Source organism: Tachypleus tridentatus, chromosome 9 (genome assembly GCF_004210375.1).
Source record: "Tachypleus tridentatus isolate NWPU-2018 chromosome 9, ASM421037v1, whole genome shotgun sequence".
Taxonomy (NCBI): domain Eukaryota; kingdom Metazoa; phylum Arthropoda; class Merostomata; order Xiphosura; family Limulidae; genus Tachypleus; species Tachypleus tridentatus.
Window position 1 is genome coordinate 115864366 of NC_134833.1, and position 20046 is coordinate 115884411.

Below are 20046 nucleotides of genomic sequence, written 5' to 3' on the forward strand. Positions count from 1 at the left end.
CATGTTATACTATCTTTTAAATAATTCCAGGGAGTCCTAGCTCTTACAATCAGGATTCATTCAGTCACAGTAAAAAACAAGTTGTTCAACTATAAAAACACTTAAAATAAACTTTTACACTTAACAAAAATACAGTTGATAAACCTGTGCCTGGGTAGGAATTGATGTTAATAACAATGAGACATAAATATCAGTTATAAGTGATAAATTATGGAATGGGAAGAATAATTAAAAAATCTAATTCCAAAAAAATTAACAACAACAATATATAAAAGTAGCTTTGAATATTAACAATATTATTTGTGACTATTTGAAAAAACAGCTTTTGGTCACAAGATTCCCTATGCAGTTGTTTTTAGCTGTCTAAAGGTAGACATTCAGTCTCAATTTCATTGTTCACAATAATGTTTTTTTACTCTCAGCAGCTAGCAAAACTTTTTAACCTACTTAGAGCCTATTTAAACTATAGTGATTTTGAGACATTCTTTTCTAATGCCCTCTAAATTTTATTTGGTATAAAATATATTTGAAAGGAGCATTAATAATTTTATGGAGAACCAACTCTGTATGAAAAGATTATAAGATTCAACTGTAATACAAATTCTAAATTTTTATTCATTATGTATATATTGTTATATGTCTTTTAACAAAGTAACTAAAATGTAAAAAAATAGAAACTTTAGATAACAAAAGTAAATAAATAAAATTTAATGAAAACAGTTTTAGCTAATTGCATCACGTAATTGTAACTTTTTCAGTTGCTTACAGAAAGTGTTTCAATTGTGTTTAATTGCCTGTCACATACTTAGCAGATAGCCTGATGTTGCTTTCTACAAGATAAAACACATACATAGGGTTAAAGGTCATCATAAAACAATAAAGTTAAAAGCAAACATGAAAAGATTAGACAGTAGAGGTTGTTACAACAGATAATTGTAATTATCTGCAATCATTGAAGTAAGAAAAAAAAAGTTATTTTTGATTTTTGTTCCTCTATAAATTGATTATTTCACTATGGTTTGCCTTAGGGTAAAGAAAAGAAAATATTAAAGTGTAACAAAAAAAAAAAATTTTAATATTAGTTTGACAGATCCAAGCTAGAGGTCATGAAAATAAAATGCAAAAACTGAGATGAAGTATTTTATTCTTATCATGAAAATCTCCTTTCTCTCAAGTGGCTCAATAAGGGCTTTAGGTTCATAAAAACCTTTTGTAGAAGTGTTTTATTAAAAACCTGCTTCTTTGTATACTACAGGCTTGTAATTTTTACTGAAAGCAGGCCAAATTTCATTAAGATAAATTTTCCAACTTAAAACATTATTATGTATGACTTCACAGAACTGGGACCAAACCCATATTGCTAATGAAGTGTTAATGCTTAGTTGAAGTTTAAAACTCTAGATATTTTTTCACAAATAGCTTGTATATATCAATTGTATTTGACTGAGCATTAACAATGCTAAAATTTATTTCACCTGGTTGTTTTTTGGTTTGGGATAAATAAACAAGGAAGATGATACCATCATGCTAAATTTAAATGTTTCAAATAATATTTATTTTATTTAAACAATAGTTTGTGTTTGAGTTAGTATTTTACAATCGATTATTTTTCCTATCGCTTAAAACCTTGATTGATTATCTTGAATTTAAAATTATTTACCTCTAGAGACAACTATTAATTTTATTCTATAGATTATAAATCATTATTATATAAGCCCTCATAAGTTTTTGAACAGTTTTTTATAGAAACTTATATTTAAGATTAATAAAAATATTAACATAAGCTTATATTTTTGGTTCACTAGTCTTTAGCCCTAAAATTATGGTTTGATCATACCAAATTTGTCATGTTTTGGTAATAACTTTGAAGAAGAAAAAATTTCATATTTAAAACTTTGTACAAATTTAAGGTTTTTACCTCTTTTCCCTGTAAAATACAATAAAAAACCCCAAATGTTTTGATATTAGTGGAAAGTTCCCAAAGCAAGGCTATTTGCATTCAGAACCATTTGACTTTTACCTTGATATGCAACATGTTCATGACAACTGGTAGACTGTACACTTAGCAGGAACAATAAATGTTCTTCAGCTATTTCTTATGACTTTCATTGGTTGAGGTCTGATTGCTTGTGTCCAAGTCTTTCATTCACTGAATCATCTTGGACACAGTGAAAAGAAGGTATCTTATTTTCTTTATTACAACTATTTGCTGTTTCCTTGGATTCTAATATTTTGGATAAATTTCTCTTTAATTGCAACACACAAGCTTCACTGTCAATGCATCAAATTAATTTGAATTTCTTGAAAATGTCACATTCTTCCAACTTTGCACTCCTAACTGAAATTAGGGTAAAGATGACAATCCAACAGTTTTCTAGTAATATTTACTAGTTCAGCCCTGAAAGTAGGCCTTCCATAGGTAAATAGCATTACAGAAGATTATAGTCTTCATCATAATATTGACAATGGATGAAAGAATTTGATTTAAATTAAGACTGTTCTACAAATAGTTGTATTGTTAAAAATTTTTTAAAATATTGTTTTATTGTCTGATACCATATTGCCAAAATAGCCACAAATTTCTGTATGAGCAACTCAAATTTTAATAATAAAACAAAAAGTACTACTTTGAATTTTGAAAGCATTTTCTTTAAGAGGATGTGCATATTTTTTAAGTGGTTCATCAAATGACTTTTTTGCATTATTTTCAAACATTGAATATTTCTGGTTAAAACTATCACTTTCTGCAAAGTGCTAACATACGTTTTTCCCTTTATGTGCATTTCATGTGTTTAGCACAGTTCTTTCCTACATTTTTATATTTTTTTAAATATTGTATAGTAAATAACACTTGTTTAGATTTATCAAGACTATAAGCCTTAAATTTGTAAAATAGAGGTATTCCAATAAAAGTTTTTAAATTTGTTTATTAATACTATTAACTACATTGGTTGAAATTAATTAAAAGCAAGTTTGTTTGTTTTTTCTTTTGTGAGGAAGAATGTGAAATACCAGGATGTTATAGCACTGCTTTGAAACTTCTAATTTAGCAAATAATCATAATATACCTGTATTGTTTTACAGCACAGTGGTGTAGCACTGTTTTTAAGTAGCATTTGTCTGTGGTGAGTCAATGCTATAATTACAATGAATGAAATACCATAAGATGCTTTTTGTATATTTATCAAGTTTAGTTGAAATATCAATTTAAATTTGCATTTCCATAAATATCCTAGCTTCTATGCACACAAACAAGTATATGAGTGGGAGTGTGAAAAAAACAAACTTTTATTAGTTGTTTACTAGAAACTTCTGAGAGCATCTTATCTCAATTTTTTTTTGTAGGCACAACCATTTTTAACATGTATTATATTGTTAAAATTATCAAAATGTCAGCTATATTACAAAACTGTACTAATATTAATAAACAAGTGTCATTATTAAATAATAATAGGGGGAGCCAAAAGTACATTAACCTACAATTCTAATAGTAAAATCCAAAACTGTTCTTCAACTATGTGTGCATGCATAGAAAAGTATATTCAGTTTTGCAATAATAAATAATTTTAGGATATTATTATAGGGTATTTATTCAGTTGAATAAGAAAACATTGCAATTTTATGGGTGAAAAGTTCAAGAAATATTTCTTAGTATCAGATATTTTACATCTAAACTATGCAATTTGAGAGTAACATGTTTGTCAAAGCCTCCTTGATGAAGTGCAATTCTAAATCATAGACTAATAGAAAATAAAAACTCTAAGATGAAAGCAAATTCAAAATTCACCATTTTGGATGAGTTTAATCTTCCTAAAAGATAATTCTGAAACACTAAAGTATTTGCTGTACAGTTCCTGTTAATACAATAAAAAAAAGCATGATAAATGTTAACTATGGCTCACAATTAGGAATCAACTATGTCTACAATCTAATCACTTCTATATGCAGTCATGTTGATTCTGACTAATTAGGTGAGAGTAATTTGGTAGGTGTAAATAAAAACTGCAGTCATTTCAAAATATATTACATTCGGAATACAATTACATTTTTCTTCTATACTTTTGTAATATATAATTTCAGAAAATTATACTGCATTTGTCCAATTTGCACGAAAACTAAATAGCAAGTACATGCACAAAAATGTTTCATGATGCACGCTTACGTAGAAGGAAATAAACAAATATAGTTGAAATGCTGTATTTTTATTTGGTGCAAATTCATCTCAATGTTTAATACAGAAATATAAATCGAGTTAATGTGATGTTTAACTAAAAACAAAGAAACAAGTAAACACAAATAGGAATATTTACCCTTTAAATTCTCAGTAAACAATTGCTGATGCTGCCATCTAGTGTTTTGTATTATACTTAATGTTTTGAATATAAAATACTTCTTGTAAAGCAATCAGAGAAAATCCACTTCTTTTAACAGCTATTTAAAACTATATAAATATTTTTAACTTTTAAGGCTTATACCAAGAAAAATCTTTTTGAAACACACTACCCTAAGCAAGTACTCTTATGTTAAAATTATAAAATAATTCCATTTTTATGTGGTACTACATTATATACACAACTGGATCTTAAGCAACTTTCTACCTTTATAAAGTATACAAAACTCTCACTTACTTCAATGTGCATAATTTAATGCCTACATCATATTATAATTAATCATTAAAAAACTATTGTATTGACTGGTAAATGTTTAAAGGGTGTAACCAAAAGTCTTCACCTTGCTAATAACATACCTTGACAGAAAAATGTACCTGCCTGCCTATAAATGTTTTTTTGTCTTGTTTTTTTTTTTAGTCTGTATCCATAAGTGACTAAGCCACACTGAGAAATTTATGTGAGTTTTTCAAATCTCTGATTATTCACCTAACAGAAAATCTTTTACATTTATTCAAACAAAAAATTAATTTGCCACCTGATAATGTGACAGGTACACTTTCTGAGCATTTTTTGGACATTTAACAGGAAACGAGGGGTAGCTGCTGGTAGTAGACTCAATATTAGCATGAAAAAAGTATACTACAATAAACTACAACTCATTTTACTAGCTTGTTACAAACTGTGCTCACACATATTTAGTATGATTCCCTATATGCAACACAAAGTATAGACAGAGAATTCAAGCAGTATTTCATGTTTTTGTTTTTTTCACTATTGTTATGATCTCTATATTTTCGTTTTTCAGGAAATATCAAACATGAGCTAAAATTTGATTGTATAAGAACAAATACTAAAATTGAAGATTTGATGTGTCCTGAAAATTTATGCCAGTTGACTAGTTATATCCATTGTAGACATGCAACTTGTGCATTATTTGTTTCATTATCTTTTAGGCTGACACTTTTGCATATAGCTTGGCAAATATTTACCAGTTTTCAAAAAACAGTTTCAAGCTGTGCAGTAGGCAGACAAAAAACATTTATATAAAGTTAGAATCAAATACACAAACATGCTAGTAACTTGAATTTTCCTGTTGACTTCTTATCAAATAAAGAATGCCCTTAGAATGTATGTATCTACATATAGACTATGTATTTATCCATGAACTGCTGCATTCAGTGCATCAAGTAAATAATAAACTACTTGTACATATAAAATGGTAAGAAGTCAAACTGATATAATAAAACAAATAAGGTATTAACCTGGAACACACATAGTATAAAGAAAAATCAAACTGAAATTATGCATGATGATATAGCAACAATGTTATTAAAATCTCAAAAAGTACAATGAATAAAACCAAACTGTTACATTCTAGAATACATTAACACTTTTCATTTGGATATTTACAAATAGCAAACATTAGATTAATCTGAACTTTCACTTTTGCTTTATCTCTTCTTTGAAGCAATACCTTGAATATAAACTTTTACATTATTTGAATCACATGCAAATATCACCAATTAAAATGTATTTTGGGATCATTTTACCAATCTTCAAAATTATAATAATTAGGAAAGAATATTCTATTATCAGTTTATTCAAATGTCCAGATTATAAAAAAACAAAAAGTGGTTTCAGCATTGCAAAAACTGTTGAATGTGGTGTTGTGCAATTTTATATTCAGTATCTTGTTTGCTTAGGCTAACATACAGTACTGAGTTCAAAAACAATCTTACTGAAGTACTTTTTTGTTGAAGAAATTATGCAATTATACAAACATGTTAAGAGCAATAATCTCATTGAGAAGACTAAAAAAGAACTGTGTAAAGGTTTTCAAAATTAGCCAAAATATTTTATGTACATTTTTTTCCACCTAAAATCTAGAAAATGCAGATTAAGGTTGTAACTCTGTGAAAGTAAAATCTGATGGGTGATATAAAACTATTTTGGCGATGTACCAAAAACTTTGAAACTTTTAATATTAAACATTTTTAGGAAAATATCTACTTTAATATAAATCTCTCTAAAACTAAAGCCATTAACATCACTAAAAAAATAAAACAAGGCAACCAATTTCTATGATTATTGTCACAAATACTGATTTAAGAAATATTTTAATTTTTATCTAAGCAAATCCATTGTAATCTAAATGTATGTATAAGTCCCTTTAAATCCAGATGAAAAAGTTCCATATTTATAATTTTTTTTTTTTTTCTAAAGCTAGTGTAATGTGAATAAGTACAAATCTGTAAGATAGCTTCCAGATGTGAACATGATGTATTATTAACTGTCACTTTACTAACTAATACAGCTTGTTCATTGCCTTCCAACATTCAAATTGATATAAAAAGGAAACAGTAACAGATGAAGTTCAGCTTTCTAGCAATAAATTGACATGCTGGAACAAATGTTAAAATCTTATTTTCACTATTTTACATTGGAAGTAATGGCATTGTTCAAATCACATTCAAATCTAGCTTTATAGCATCTGAGCATAGATATTAAATACAATGCTTCATGAACTTCATCATAATAAAATGGTTACGTGTTAATCAAAGCATCTCAACTTGGTTAGATAAAGCAGTTTTATTTTGAATACTTTCTAACTTTAGCATTTTGGTTGTCCTAGTTTACAGTCAGCATGTTGTTAACATTTACTATTCAGTATCCATCATACAATCCACCAACTTAACATTACCTGCTTGTTACAGTTCAGCACCAATCATACAATTCACCAACATAATGATACCTGATTGTTACAGTTAATCAATCACTCAATCCACCAACTTAACATTACCTGTTTGTTACAGTTCAGCACTAATCATACGATTCACCAACATAATGATACCTGATTGTTAAAGTTAATCAATCACTCAATCCACCAACTTAACATTACCTGTTTGTTACAGTTCAGCACTAATCATACGATTCACCAACTTAACATGACCTGCTTGTTACAGTTCAGCACCAATCATACAATTCACCAACTTAACATTACCTGCTTGTTACAGTTCAGCACTAATCATATAATTCACCAACTTAACATGACTGGCTTGTTACAGTTCAGCACCAATCATACAATCCACCAACTTAATGATACCATATTGTTACAGTTAATAAATCATACAATCCACCAACTTAGCATTACCTGCTTGTTACAGTTCAGCACCAATCACACAATCCACCAACATAATATTATCAAACTATTTCATAAACAGTAATGACAAATACTTCATTCCTATGCTATTATAAACATAAGGAATGTGAGACTGGCTAACCAAACTTTTGTTTAATAAAGTACTGATCTAGGTGAAGTGTACATATAAAAATGTAAATACATACAGAACAAATACATAAAACAATTATCTTAGTGGAAAAAGTGTCAGGTAACAAAACTTGTACTCATTGAGCTAAACATTGGTTTGAGAAAGTAATGAACATAACCAAGAAAATATCTCTTATCAATCAGTCATGAAAATACTAAGTATTGGTATACATGGTAGAAAATACAATGTTACAGGAAATTTTATACAATAAATAGTATGGTATAATATCAAAGCAACTTAAAATCACTTACTAGTATGTCTGAGACAATGTTATTATTCATGCACAATAATCCATAAAAAATAGAATAAGTAACATAAACAAAACAGTAACACTGAAATGAAAGATTACAGTCAATCTTGTAAGAAACTTCTCTCACATAAATAGTAACCAGGGTATTTTTTATGACACTAGAACTAATTTACAGCAGAAGTTATTTACTTTTAATAACACTGTTTAAAATTGTTTTACTTTGTCCTCAAATTTTACACCTCACTTTTCCTTTTCATCAATGATGCATTCTAATATTTATCATCTTATTGTATGGACATGAAGTGGTGCATAATAGAATAAAATTTATCATTCTATGTCTCGACTTTTATTGCTCCAACTGAAGAAAAAAAAGCATTCACTAGATACATACTAATAAATATAAATTATATGTTGTGTTCTAGTCAAACAGGACCATCCACTGCAGTGTTCAAGAGGTTAATTGCATAACTTGTGAAAACTGTTTTTACTGTGTGTTGTATATCTTGGATACAATCCACAAAGTACATCAAGAACAAAGTCCTTACGATAAATTGAACGTACTTAGAAACTTGTGTAGGTGTATAAAGTTTGACAGTCGATAAATATATAACATACATGATACTGCAGTGTTTGAACTGATTTATATTGAGGAAAAAAATAAATGTGTAGAGATGTGTTTTCCATGTGTGATGTTTCACATTTATGGAAAAAAAATCAAATGTTAATTTATAATACCAAAGGAAAAATATATATAAACTGCTGCTGTAACAAAACAAAACTTACAAAAATTACTTTTACAGACTATTAAAACAAATTCCAAGTATTTTTCAGTAAATGGAAAACCTCAAAGCTAAGTACACAAAAAGAATAAGTTTATATTTCATCAAAAGACCATGAAAAATATTCCAACAAGCCTAAAATAATAAAAATAAAATAAAATCTGGTTCTCAGGGATTATGGAGATGAACTTCTCCATGGACATTCTCTATTCTCTTTCCACACTTTCTCTCCATCTTCATAATATTCCTTTTTCCAGATTGGGACTCTTGCCTTCAAACTATCAACAGCCCACATCACTGCCTGCTGAGCTTCTTGACGATGTTCAGAAGAAACAGCAATAACCACACTAGCTTCTCTAATTGGGACAGCACCCACGCGATGTACCATGATCACATGTTTAATAGGCCATTTTTGTCTCATTTCATCACAGATTTTTTTCATTTCTTTTACAGCCATTGGCTCATAGGCTTCATAAACTAAGTGGACCACTTTTTTGGCTTGGACATGATTTCTTGTTGTTCCAATGAACAGTGATATGGCCCCACAGTCAGGTGATGAGGCTTGAGCTGCAATTTCTTCCACACTGATTTCCTGTTTAGAAATTGTTACATAATCCATGTTTGAATTGCACTGAATTAATTTTTTCCTAAAAATATATAGAAAACATACAGCTTTCTCTTAAAAAAGTTGACAAAAGCTTAACCTCCAATTAATGGTGGAACCACTGCAAGCTGATTTTGTTCCTTGAGCTCTATACTTTGAGATTGGTCCATGAACTGTTTATTTAGAGTCAAAATAAAGCTTTCTTGAACAGAACAAACCACTGGGAATGTTTCAACAATGATGAAGAGCAAATGTTTTTGGGTGTAGAGTCCATTTGGTACTAGTCCATTTTCTGTTACAACAACTTACTCTCTTGCTTTGGCAAAAAACCAGAGTTTAACCCTCACATCACTACTCATCAGTATCCTAAAGGATAACTGAAAAACACAATGAAATACTAACTATTAAATTCAAGAAACTTGCTGTTAGAACTGTGTTAACAGGATAAAATTAATACATGTAATAGAGGATGAATACATTTAGCCTAATCCATGTATACTTTGTTTCAATCTTAAAAAATAGTATCAACTCTTTCAGTTGATTTCTTATTAAAACAGTGAACATGATACACGATTATATACAAATGGTATCACAAAACGAGAAGTATTAACCATTTAAAAATACATTGTAAAGTTCTACAAATTTCAAGTCTCAAAAATATAGTAAAGTTCTACAAATTTCATGTCTCAAAAATATAATTTTTGCAGAAGCATCATGGATACCTATAAATATACCTTTATGTATATATATATTTTATTCATATCAATTTTTATTTTATAAAGTTCTTTGTACATTTGTATAATTCAGGGTACAAATCTGAAAAGAAATGATTCATCATAGTATTTTCAAATGCTACATGGTGTAAAAGTACTAAATTCTGGTTTACCACAATACACTTGAGAAAATTTACTAGATATATTTTCATAGGATCCATGAAAGCATTTTTTTAAAGTAAATAAAATGAAAGAGTAATAAACCCTTTTATTTCTTGTTTTCAAAGTTTATAAATTATATTGTGTTACAGCCTAAAGAGTGCACAATTCTTAAAATTTATGGCACAGGCACATTTCACTGGCATCAATACAGTAAAAATTGCTACATAGCATCCTTTACATGTTGTTTTAGCCTCTAATGACTGACTGACAAACAACACAGTACTAAAAAGTTGTACAAGTGGTTAAAATAGATGACCCCTCCAAGTAGCCTTTAGTCTCATTTCAGGAAAATTATGTTGTCACTAAGCCAAAATTTTAATTAAAAGCAGCATTTTACAAAGATGGAAGTATTGTGTACAGTATTACAATGGTTACTTAAAGATGTGCATCAATGCACAATTAATTTAGAGGAATGTTATTTATAAGTTACTTTTCTCGGAAAGTTTCAAATTTCATGTAATTTGATTGTGTATAATATACAATCAATAACTATATATTGACTACCTTGTACTAGCCTTCATTGTAATATTTCATGATTACTTTTTATCCTATTGTATTTGTTTTATTTATAAGTTTTTGTGAATTCAAAATATTTTAATTACCAATTATTGCACTGTGGAAGATAATGATCCTTGTACTGTGCAAATCATCATTCTACAAATACAACACAGCTACTGTTATACACAAGTGTGTGTATTTGCTTATCAAAATCAACTATTAAACTGGTTGTACAGCACTTAACTAGATATCAGCATTTTAAGACTGAATTACAAAACAAGGTACCACAATATACAGAAGGATACAATAAATTTACAAAAAATTAAGCTTCAGAACAATAGGAGGTTCTTTCACACACAAGACAACCAATTACATTATATACCAAATCAAAGATGAAAGAAACTAGGATGATATGAAACTCTATTCTTACAATTACCTGAAAAGATTAATTTCTACTTCTAATAACTTTTCAAAAAGTTTAAACTATGAAGTATTGTTATAACAGAAATTATACAAAATACATCAATTCTAATAAATATTAATAACAATATACGAGGGCTGTTAAAAAAATACGCGGACTGACGTCATAAAACAAAATGTACTTTATTTAGAAGTTACAGGTCTGGGACCCCTTCAAAGTACTCTCCTCCCCAATGCACACACTTATCCCAACGGTGTTTCCACTTGTTGAAACAGTCCTGGTACGCTTCTTTTGTAATGTCCTCCAGCTCCTTCGTCGCATTTGCCTTAATCTCGGGAATCGTCTCAAATCTTCTTCCTTTCAAGGGTCTTTTGAGTTTGGGGAACAAGAAAAAATCGCAAGGAGCAAGGTCAGGTGAGTAGGGGTGGGTGGGGAAGAACAGTGATTGAGTGTTTGGCCAAAAACTCACGAGTTCTGAGGCACAAATTTCGCAGCAACGTTGTGCATCTTCAATTTTTTGATCAAAATCTCATAACAAGATCCAACTGATATCCCACACTCTTCAGCAAGCTTCCCGACAGTCAGACGAAGATTTGCCCGCACCAGGGTGTTGATTTTGTCGATGTGTGGTTCGTCAGTTGATGTGGAAGGACATCCAGGACGCTCATCATCTTCAATAGACTGTCGACCATCCTTAAAATGTTCATGCCACTTGAAACATGCCGTACGCTTCATAGCAACATCACCGTAAGCCATGTTAAGCATAGCAAAAGTTTCAGTTGCAGATTTTCCAAGTTTAACACAAAATTTCACAGCAAGTCATTGCTCCTTCAGGTCATTCATTCTGAAATCCGCCAAACGAAAAAATTGCACTTCACTTAAAACCGCGTAGCTAATACACAAATGAAGATATCTGCAATCGAGAAATGGCGTCGTAATCAGCTGATCTGTGCGAGCCTAGCGACACTAAGCGGATTCCCCTGGAACCAACTGGAGCCGCACAATTCAAACAGTCCACATATTTTTTTAACAGACCTCGTATAAACAATCAAAAGAAAATTAATATCCTGCAAACCAGATGTTTATAGATGAGTTGTTCTTGGAAATTAGCCAGTTATAACTAGAGACATTAGTTTTGTTTAATTTGTTTAAAAGCAATTTTTACATTACAGAAAAGACTTAACATGTTAAAACAATTTTTTACAGGATAGAAAAATAAAACATACAAAAGGGATGGGAAATTAGAAACAAATCATAACTTAAAGCAATATATAGTTAATAATACCAACAAAGAGAAATAGAAACATGAATAAAAGTACAAATAATATCAACAGTAAAAAAATTCCATTACAAATTTGTTTTCAAAACTTTTTTAGAGGCACATGAGGGTTAACAAGATCAGATCTATATTTTTCAACACTACACTATTTAACAGTGATATCCAGCAAGCTCCTTCAATTTCCCTGTTTTTGTTTGATGGAAAAAATTGTCTCTACCTGCAAGTTATAGTCTTCACGAGAGTGGTAAGACACATTAAAGTATTTTGCAACCAAACTTTATTTATTTTGGTTGAAGATTTGAGGTTATTAAAACATTCTCCTATACTTGTTTTGATTTGATCCACATACTGTAAATTACATTTTTGCCACTATTGAGTAAATAGCATTTTTGTAGGACTGGTTATGGCTGTAGTGAATTCAAACTGTCATTGTCTTTATCAGAAAACATGTCAGTTTTCTGCATGAACTTGCAGATTTGACAATTTTTGCTATTACAGGGGTGATTTCCACAGGATTATGACTACAAGTTAATTTTAGCATGAATTAGGTGTAATTTCAAAGTATGTTTTTTTTGTGAGAGAAACAGGACTTTTATTTAAAATGGATTTTAGTCAATCATTAAGATGAAGCAGGTAGATGAGTTTTTGTCAATATTTTGGCAAGGTTTTTAATTTTAGGTGATTGGTAATAACAAGTGGAGCACAAAAAGAACTTGTTTTAGGTAAGTGTTTCAAGACATATTTGCGTGGAACACTACTAACTTTGTAACTTGTTAGATCTGAAACAGTATTTTGCTAATATCCTTTTTGTCACAATGTTTTAAAAAGTTAATGTGACAGTTAAACTTCTTACTGTCAGAGGAGATTTTGTTTAATCTAAGTATTTAATTTAATATTGTATTTGGTGTATGGAAGGTTACAGCCTTGAAAATCTAAGTATTGTGATCTATCAGTTGGTTTTTCATACAAATCCGTATGTAGACCACCATCTCCTAATGTTAAGTTTATACTGAAGTAACTTATTTTGGTAGAAGTAATCTAGAATGAATTCAACAAGTGTGGAAAGAGTTTCACTATCTTTCTATAGACATGCAATCTCCCTCTCCTACCCAAAAGCATGTATGTAATCTGCAAAATGGAAAAGCTTAGAGAAGTATGAAATATAACAATGTTAAGGCTTAATTGTTATGATTAATGAGGGTCTCTTGGCAAAAAAATCAAATTTCACTGTTAAACTTTCATTTATTAATTTACTATTAAAAGAAAATCCAAGTTAATGGTCATACTTTAAAATCTTCAAAGTACTTTAACCCATTTGCTGTGTTTATTTTTATTTGCTGAAAGTTTTGAAAAATATACCTCAAATAACATGTAATTAAATAACTTGGGTGCTTTTGAAATTGGTGAAAAATCACATTAATGGTGTAAAGTTGTGAATTTAATAATTTAAATATTTTTAGCACACTTACTAAGCTTGCTTTAATTTTACATAAAGTTACACAAAAGACCATCTATGTTAGCTGTTTCTAATTTAGCATAGAAAGACTGGAAGGAGGGGAGCTAGTCATCATCACCCAACACATCTTGAGCTACTCTTTTACCAACAAATAATGGAATTTACCAATACATTATAATGCCCCCATAGCTGAAAGTAAGAGCATGTTAGATTGGATGGGGATTCAAATCTGCAAACCTTAGACTGTGAGTTAAACACCCCAACCACTTGGCAATGCCAGTCCTAGCATACTAGAAACAACTGGTTTTATTTTAAATATTTTTTATTCAATAGGACCTTAAGTGTCAGTGACTTAGCTTGTACATGGAAAATACTTTAACATTAGGAAGTGGTAAAGCTATTTATTTGAAGTATGGTACTTTGAGAAATGTAAGAACTGTTTCTTTAGGGAAATGGCTATTTTGTTGCACTTGTTGATATAATCTTATTAAATTTGATAACATAAAAAAATACTTTCAATTCAATTAAGAATTTTTAATTCTGAAACATGATTATTGCAGTATCATACTGTGGAGCAACTTTAATAGAAGTGTGTAATTATGGTTCACTTATAACAAGGCTGTAAACATATTGGGAAAAAACATCAAAAGAATTTACAGAATGTAATTTTAGAAGTTAAAATTATGAGGAAAAGCTTAAATGTTTTGGACTTTCTTCGATAGCAAAAGGGATTTTGATATTTATGGTTGTAAGTTTGCAAAATCTTCCTATAAGTAATCTATGGGAGCAACAAAATACACAAGAATAACAGAGCAAACTATAATGTTATAAAACTAGGTTTGAGAAACTCATACTGAAACTTTATCAAATTACATTTATCTTTTCAAACACTTTAAAGATGTTTGATGAAAGTGTCATTATTCCAATTTGTTTTAAATATTTATTGGATAAGAATTAGACTATGAAGGACTACATTTGTTTGTTTTTTATAATTTGATTATTTGCCATGATGTGGATTTGGATGTTGCTGACTGTGAAAAGGATGCTGCTGATTTACAAAAGGATTTAGTTGGGCAAATATATGGCAGATGGGTTTTAATTATAATAAATGCAAGATAATGTATGTGGATTATTACAATTTGAATTCCAAGAATAATTCAGATGAGAATAACCTTAACAGTGTCATAAAGGAAAGGGATTTTGGTGTAATAGTTGACCAATCCTCTTAAATCATCCAAGCAATGAGCTGTTGCTTGTGGTGGGGTAAATAGAATTTTAGATTGCATCTACAGAAATACTGAATACAGGCCTAAAGAAATTCTAATTTCATCGTGTGGGTCACTGGTTGAGCCACATTTGGAAGATTATGTTCAATCTTGGGCTCCTAAAAATTGCTGAATTGTAGGAAAGGGTTCAGAGGAAGGTTACTAGAATGGTGCTGGGATGGAGTGATTGTCATATGAGATTAAGATTTCTGAAATTGTTTTATCTTGGGAAAAAAAAAAAAGAAGAGTTAGAGAGAATCTCGTTGACATCTTTAAGTTCGTAAAGGGAAGTGACAGTATTGATGTATCATCATTTTTCATACTTAAGGCAAGAATAATAGGATTAGAAGACCCGAGTATAAACTATGGCAAAATATAAACCATAGTCAGCTAAGACAGTTTTATTTTTCTTGGATGTTGTGAAGGAAGTAAATTGAAGCGAGTTTACGAAGATTGAAAACTTTTTTGTATGTAATAGTTGTAGTTTAGTTTAGAGGATGGAATAACAGATGTCCTTAAACATTAGGTTCAGTGACTAATAGTCTGGTTTATCTTTTGTTTCCTTAACACTGAGTCAGGGGTATATACTGTAACACTTCAACCATAAGAAAAAATGCAAGCAAAAGCTCTCAGTAAAGAAACTTTCTAAAACAAACCATTAAAGCTAAAAGTCTAAAGTATGTAATAATTTTACAACAACAAAAAATTATTGCTAAATGCTACTTTATCACATAATCCTGGACAAATACAACTTCCAACAGTTTTAATCTTTTAGCAGATATTTATGTCTAGAAACAGGGTTTCTTGGTTGGATTGAAGCTCTTGACTTCTTGCTCTTACGCTCCAAAATATACATGTAAAAATGGCTGGTTTTGGTTGAGAAAATATTTTATGTAGAGGAGTGAACAACATTTCAACCTTCTTCAGTCATCGTCAGGTTCACAAAGAAAGAGGTAACTGACCGATAGCTGACCACATGTTTGAAAGGGGTTGTGTAACTGAGTGTAGGAATGTATAGGGTGTGCTTAAATGTTTGATTATATATATTAATACAGGTATAAAGGTGTTTCTTTGTATTGGTTTATTTTGGACTTGAGTTGTATAAGTAACGCTTCTTTAATTTTGTGTTTGTTTCTTTATTTAGTTTTTGGGCATTTTCTATGGTTATGTTGTATTTATTTGAATTGCAATGTTCAAAAACGTGTGAAGGTGACTTTTTGTGTTCTTTGAATCTTGTTTCCATTTTTCTACTTGTTACTCCAATTTTGAAGTTGTGGCAGTTATCACATTGTATTTTATAAATAATGTTGGTGTGATGTTTGTCAGTGTAGTTTTTACACAGTATAGACCTTAGTTTTGTGCCTGGTTTTTGAATAAATTTGGTATTAACTGGAATATCATATTTTGCCAACATTTGGCAAAAAACTAGTAACAAAATATAGAAGTCGTGGCAGTTATCAAATTATTTATAAAATACAATGTGATAACTGCCACGACTTCTATATTGGAGAAACAAGTAGAAAATGGAAACCAGATTCAAAGAACACAAAAAGTTTCCTTCACAAGTTTTCAAATGCTGCAAATCAAATAAACACAATATAACCATAGAAAACACCCAAATACTAAACAAGGAAACAAACATAAACAAATGCAAAATTAAAGAAGCCTTACTTATACAACAACTGAAGCCCAAAATAAACCAATACAAAGGAACAACTTTATACCTATATTAATAAATATAATCAAACATTTAAGCATGCCCTCTACATTCCTACACTCAGTTACACAACCCCCTTCAAACATGTGGTCAGCTATTGGTCAGTTACATTTCTTTCTTTCTTCGTGAACCTGACGATGACCGAAGAAGGTTGAAACATTGTTCGCTCCTCAACATAAAAAATTTTCTCAACCCAAACCAACCATTTTTACATATATATTTTTCTCTACAAGTGGGTTTTCTCATCATCACTCATTATGCTCCAAAAGTTCCTTTTTATTTTCACCATCATAAAAATTCTCAACAACTATGGAAAGATACATCTGATTCTGCACCCTGCTCAATGCAAATTATTGGAATAAAAATATTACAGCATTAAAATGAATGACATACAAGAAAAAAACTTTCAATGTGCTAATATGGTTAATATACAATAATTTAATGTTTAGTTTTATAGTTGGGGAAACAATTTACATAACTTCATATCTGTGGAGAAGATAGATGTTCTACAAATTATAGTACAAGATGCTTGTACATTTCTCTTTGGCTGATATAATTAATGTTGTGATCACGAAGTATAAATTGGTACATAATGGTAGATATGGTCAGGTGACATTTTTAAAAAATCTTATTAATGTGTAATATCATTGCTATCTTGAATCTTCTGTATTATATCACAAACATTTCCTTTACGAATAATTGGAGGATACTGACAATCTAAGAGTGAGATAAAAAGCAAGCCTGTAAATAAAGATCATTAATGAAGAGTGTAATGTGTTATTGGTAAAAATCATTAAGGGCTTATAGTTTGAATTTTGACATTCAAAACTGGTATTCATGAAACAATTTTCACCATGAATTAGCATTCCTAGAAGTTACAGGTCAAGAATAGGTCTATTAATTTAAGTGTTAAAATACTAAGCAGAAGTGCAAATTTAGCAAAAAGATGTGTTGCATATATTATTAGTACTCTAGTACACCTATAAAGACTACAGCATTTTCTGTGACTGTGAAGTGTTGCACAACTTTTTTTGCATGTGCATAAATAAATTTTTCTTAAGAAATCTAGGTGTTTAACTGCAAGTAAAAAAGCAAACAAAAAACGTGGAAACCTTGAATGCTAAATACAAATTACAACATGGACATTAATAAAATATTTTATTCATTCTTTTGTATTTGTAACCTTTGATTACTCTACCTACTTAAATTGTATAGCATTATACCATGCTACTGTACTTCCAGTTGTATAATTAGAATTAAGGCAGTAACTTACATTAGTTGTTAAACAGCTTTTAAATTATAGTTAAAACTTATTTTTGTAGTATGTAACATGCTCCTAACATTACAAAAAACATAAAAACGTTACAATAAACTATCATTACTATACTACTCTGAATATCATTATTTCAAATTATTACACTTTCAGAGGTTTTTTTTTTCATTACTGGAACTTTTTGGGTTTGAAAATTGAAGTATTGCTACAGTTCGTTGTATTACTTATTTCAGCAAGATTACAAGTTTACACAATTATGATCCCTATTCTACATTTAACTGTATCTGATAAAAAAATTTCCGCCAGTCTTTAAGAAGAATTGACCTACTATTTCCAACGCTTCGAAAACATAACTTATATGGGAAAAAAAACTACCTCTCATTCCCCTACTCCTACCACATTCTTACTCACTTATTAAAACTATAACTGTTCTATATTTTAAATACACTGACTAACACACCCTCTATTGACAGATTAGTTTGTAAGATAAAGATTTCTGCTTTCGTTTTTAGTTCTGTTTTTTATTCATGAATACTTTCCTTTTATTTTTAGTTTAGTCATATTTTTAGTTAATTGAAAATGTCATCTCACGTATTTTTCTCACTTGGTTGTTTATCGATATTTTACGGACTAACAAACGCTAACATTCGGGGCTTGAATTCCCACGGCAAATAAAGTAGATAGACCTACGTGGCATTGCTCTAAAACAAAACAAACAAAAAAAATCCGTTTCCTATCATTGACACATAGAAATATGCTAATTTATTAGTTATATGATATATGGCAAAGAAATAAAGATGTCTGCTATGAAAGTAAGTGAAACTTGTTGATGTAAGAATATATAGCTAGGAAAATATATCTTTTTGTTATATTCAGTTATATATTGTCATATATTTGTTATATATTTGTAATGTTTTCTAAATTTTCGTGTGATGTTCTTGTGAATTAAACACAAAGATTGTAAACCTTGCACTGATCCTTCAGTTGAATCAAACGTTATATACCTTAAATCCATAATGTTCGTTTCATAAAGCCTGTTTCAGTGCCATGCTCTTATAGAGTAAATTATGTTTACTTCAAGAGATGATACAAATACTTGTACAAGTTAGGATGAGTTGGAAGTTACATCTTTTAAATATGTATAATGGAAACGATCGTTGATGTGTATAATCTAGAGATTCTGAAATTCGCCTAGGATTTTTCTGTTTGACTTCTAAATGTGAAATAATAATTATTAAGACTTTTGTTCTCATCTGCAGATATTTTGCCTTTCTCGAGCAGCTGGAAAAGAAGGTAGCAGACACTCGTGCTCTCTCAGTGGTTCAAAAGGGCCTAGGCCACTTCTATCTTTTGAGGCCCCAGGCTATAATAAAAATTAAAATGATGACACATGAAAACAAAATAAGATAACCATTAGTCTGAAAGAAAAATAAGACATTATTTGAATATTTAATTTTATGGGGCCCGGCATGGCCAAGCGTGTTAAGGCGTGCGACTCGTAATCTGAGGGTTGCGGGTTCGCATTCCCGTCGCGTCAAACATGCTTGCCCTTTCAGCCGTGGGGGCGTTATAATGTGACGGTCAATCCCACTATTCGTTGGTAACAGAGTAGCCCAAGAGTTGGCGGTGGGTGGTGATGACTAGCTGCCTTCCCTCTAGTCTTACACAACTAAATTAGGGACGGCTAGCACAGATAGCCCTTGAGTAGCTTTGTGGGAAATTCAAAAACAAACAAACAAACAATTTAATTTTATAAAACTTGCAGATTTAAGCTGAGAGTATGCCACATTTTGATCTGGTTGTTTAGCTCATAAAAACAAGTCATGAAGCTTAACAAATGAAAAAAAAA

General features: G+C 30.0%; 1 protein-coding gene across 4 annotated transcripts; it reads right to left on the reverse strand.

The window, feature by feature from the left end:
- Positions 1–4183: 4183 nt before the first annotated feature.
- On the reverse strand, positions 4184–18824 carry LOC143226131 (molybdopterin synthase catalytic subunit-like). Of its 4 annotated transcripts, none has more exons than XM_076456689.1 (2): positions 18802–18824; positions 4184–9730 (listed from the first exon to the last, which is right to left on the reverse strand). In XM_076456689.1, exon 2 carries the CDS (start codon positions 9366–9368, stop codon positions 8925–8927), a length of 444 nt encoding a protein of 147 aa, XP_076312804.1. In that variant the 5' UTR covers positions 9369–9730; positions 18802–18824; the 3' UTR covers positions 4184–8924. The 4 variants fall into 4 exon arrangements, with proteins under 4 accessions (XP_076312804.1, XP_076312801.1, XP_076312800.1 ...); XM_076456686.1 differs by lacking the exon at positions 18802–18824 and adding an exon at positions 18573–18672; XM_076456685.1 differs by lacking the exon at positions 18802–18824 and adding an exon at positions 18526–18656.
- Between the last annotated feature and the right edge of the window lie 1222 nt (positions 18825–20046).

Coding starts and splice junctions, on each gene's coding strand:
- LOC143226131 (XM_076456689.1), bottom strand. CDS start 9,368: ATGGATTATGTAACAATTTCTAAACAGGAAATCAGTGTGGAAGAAATT.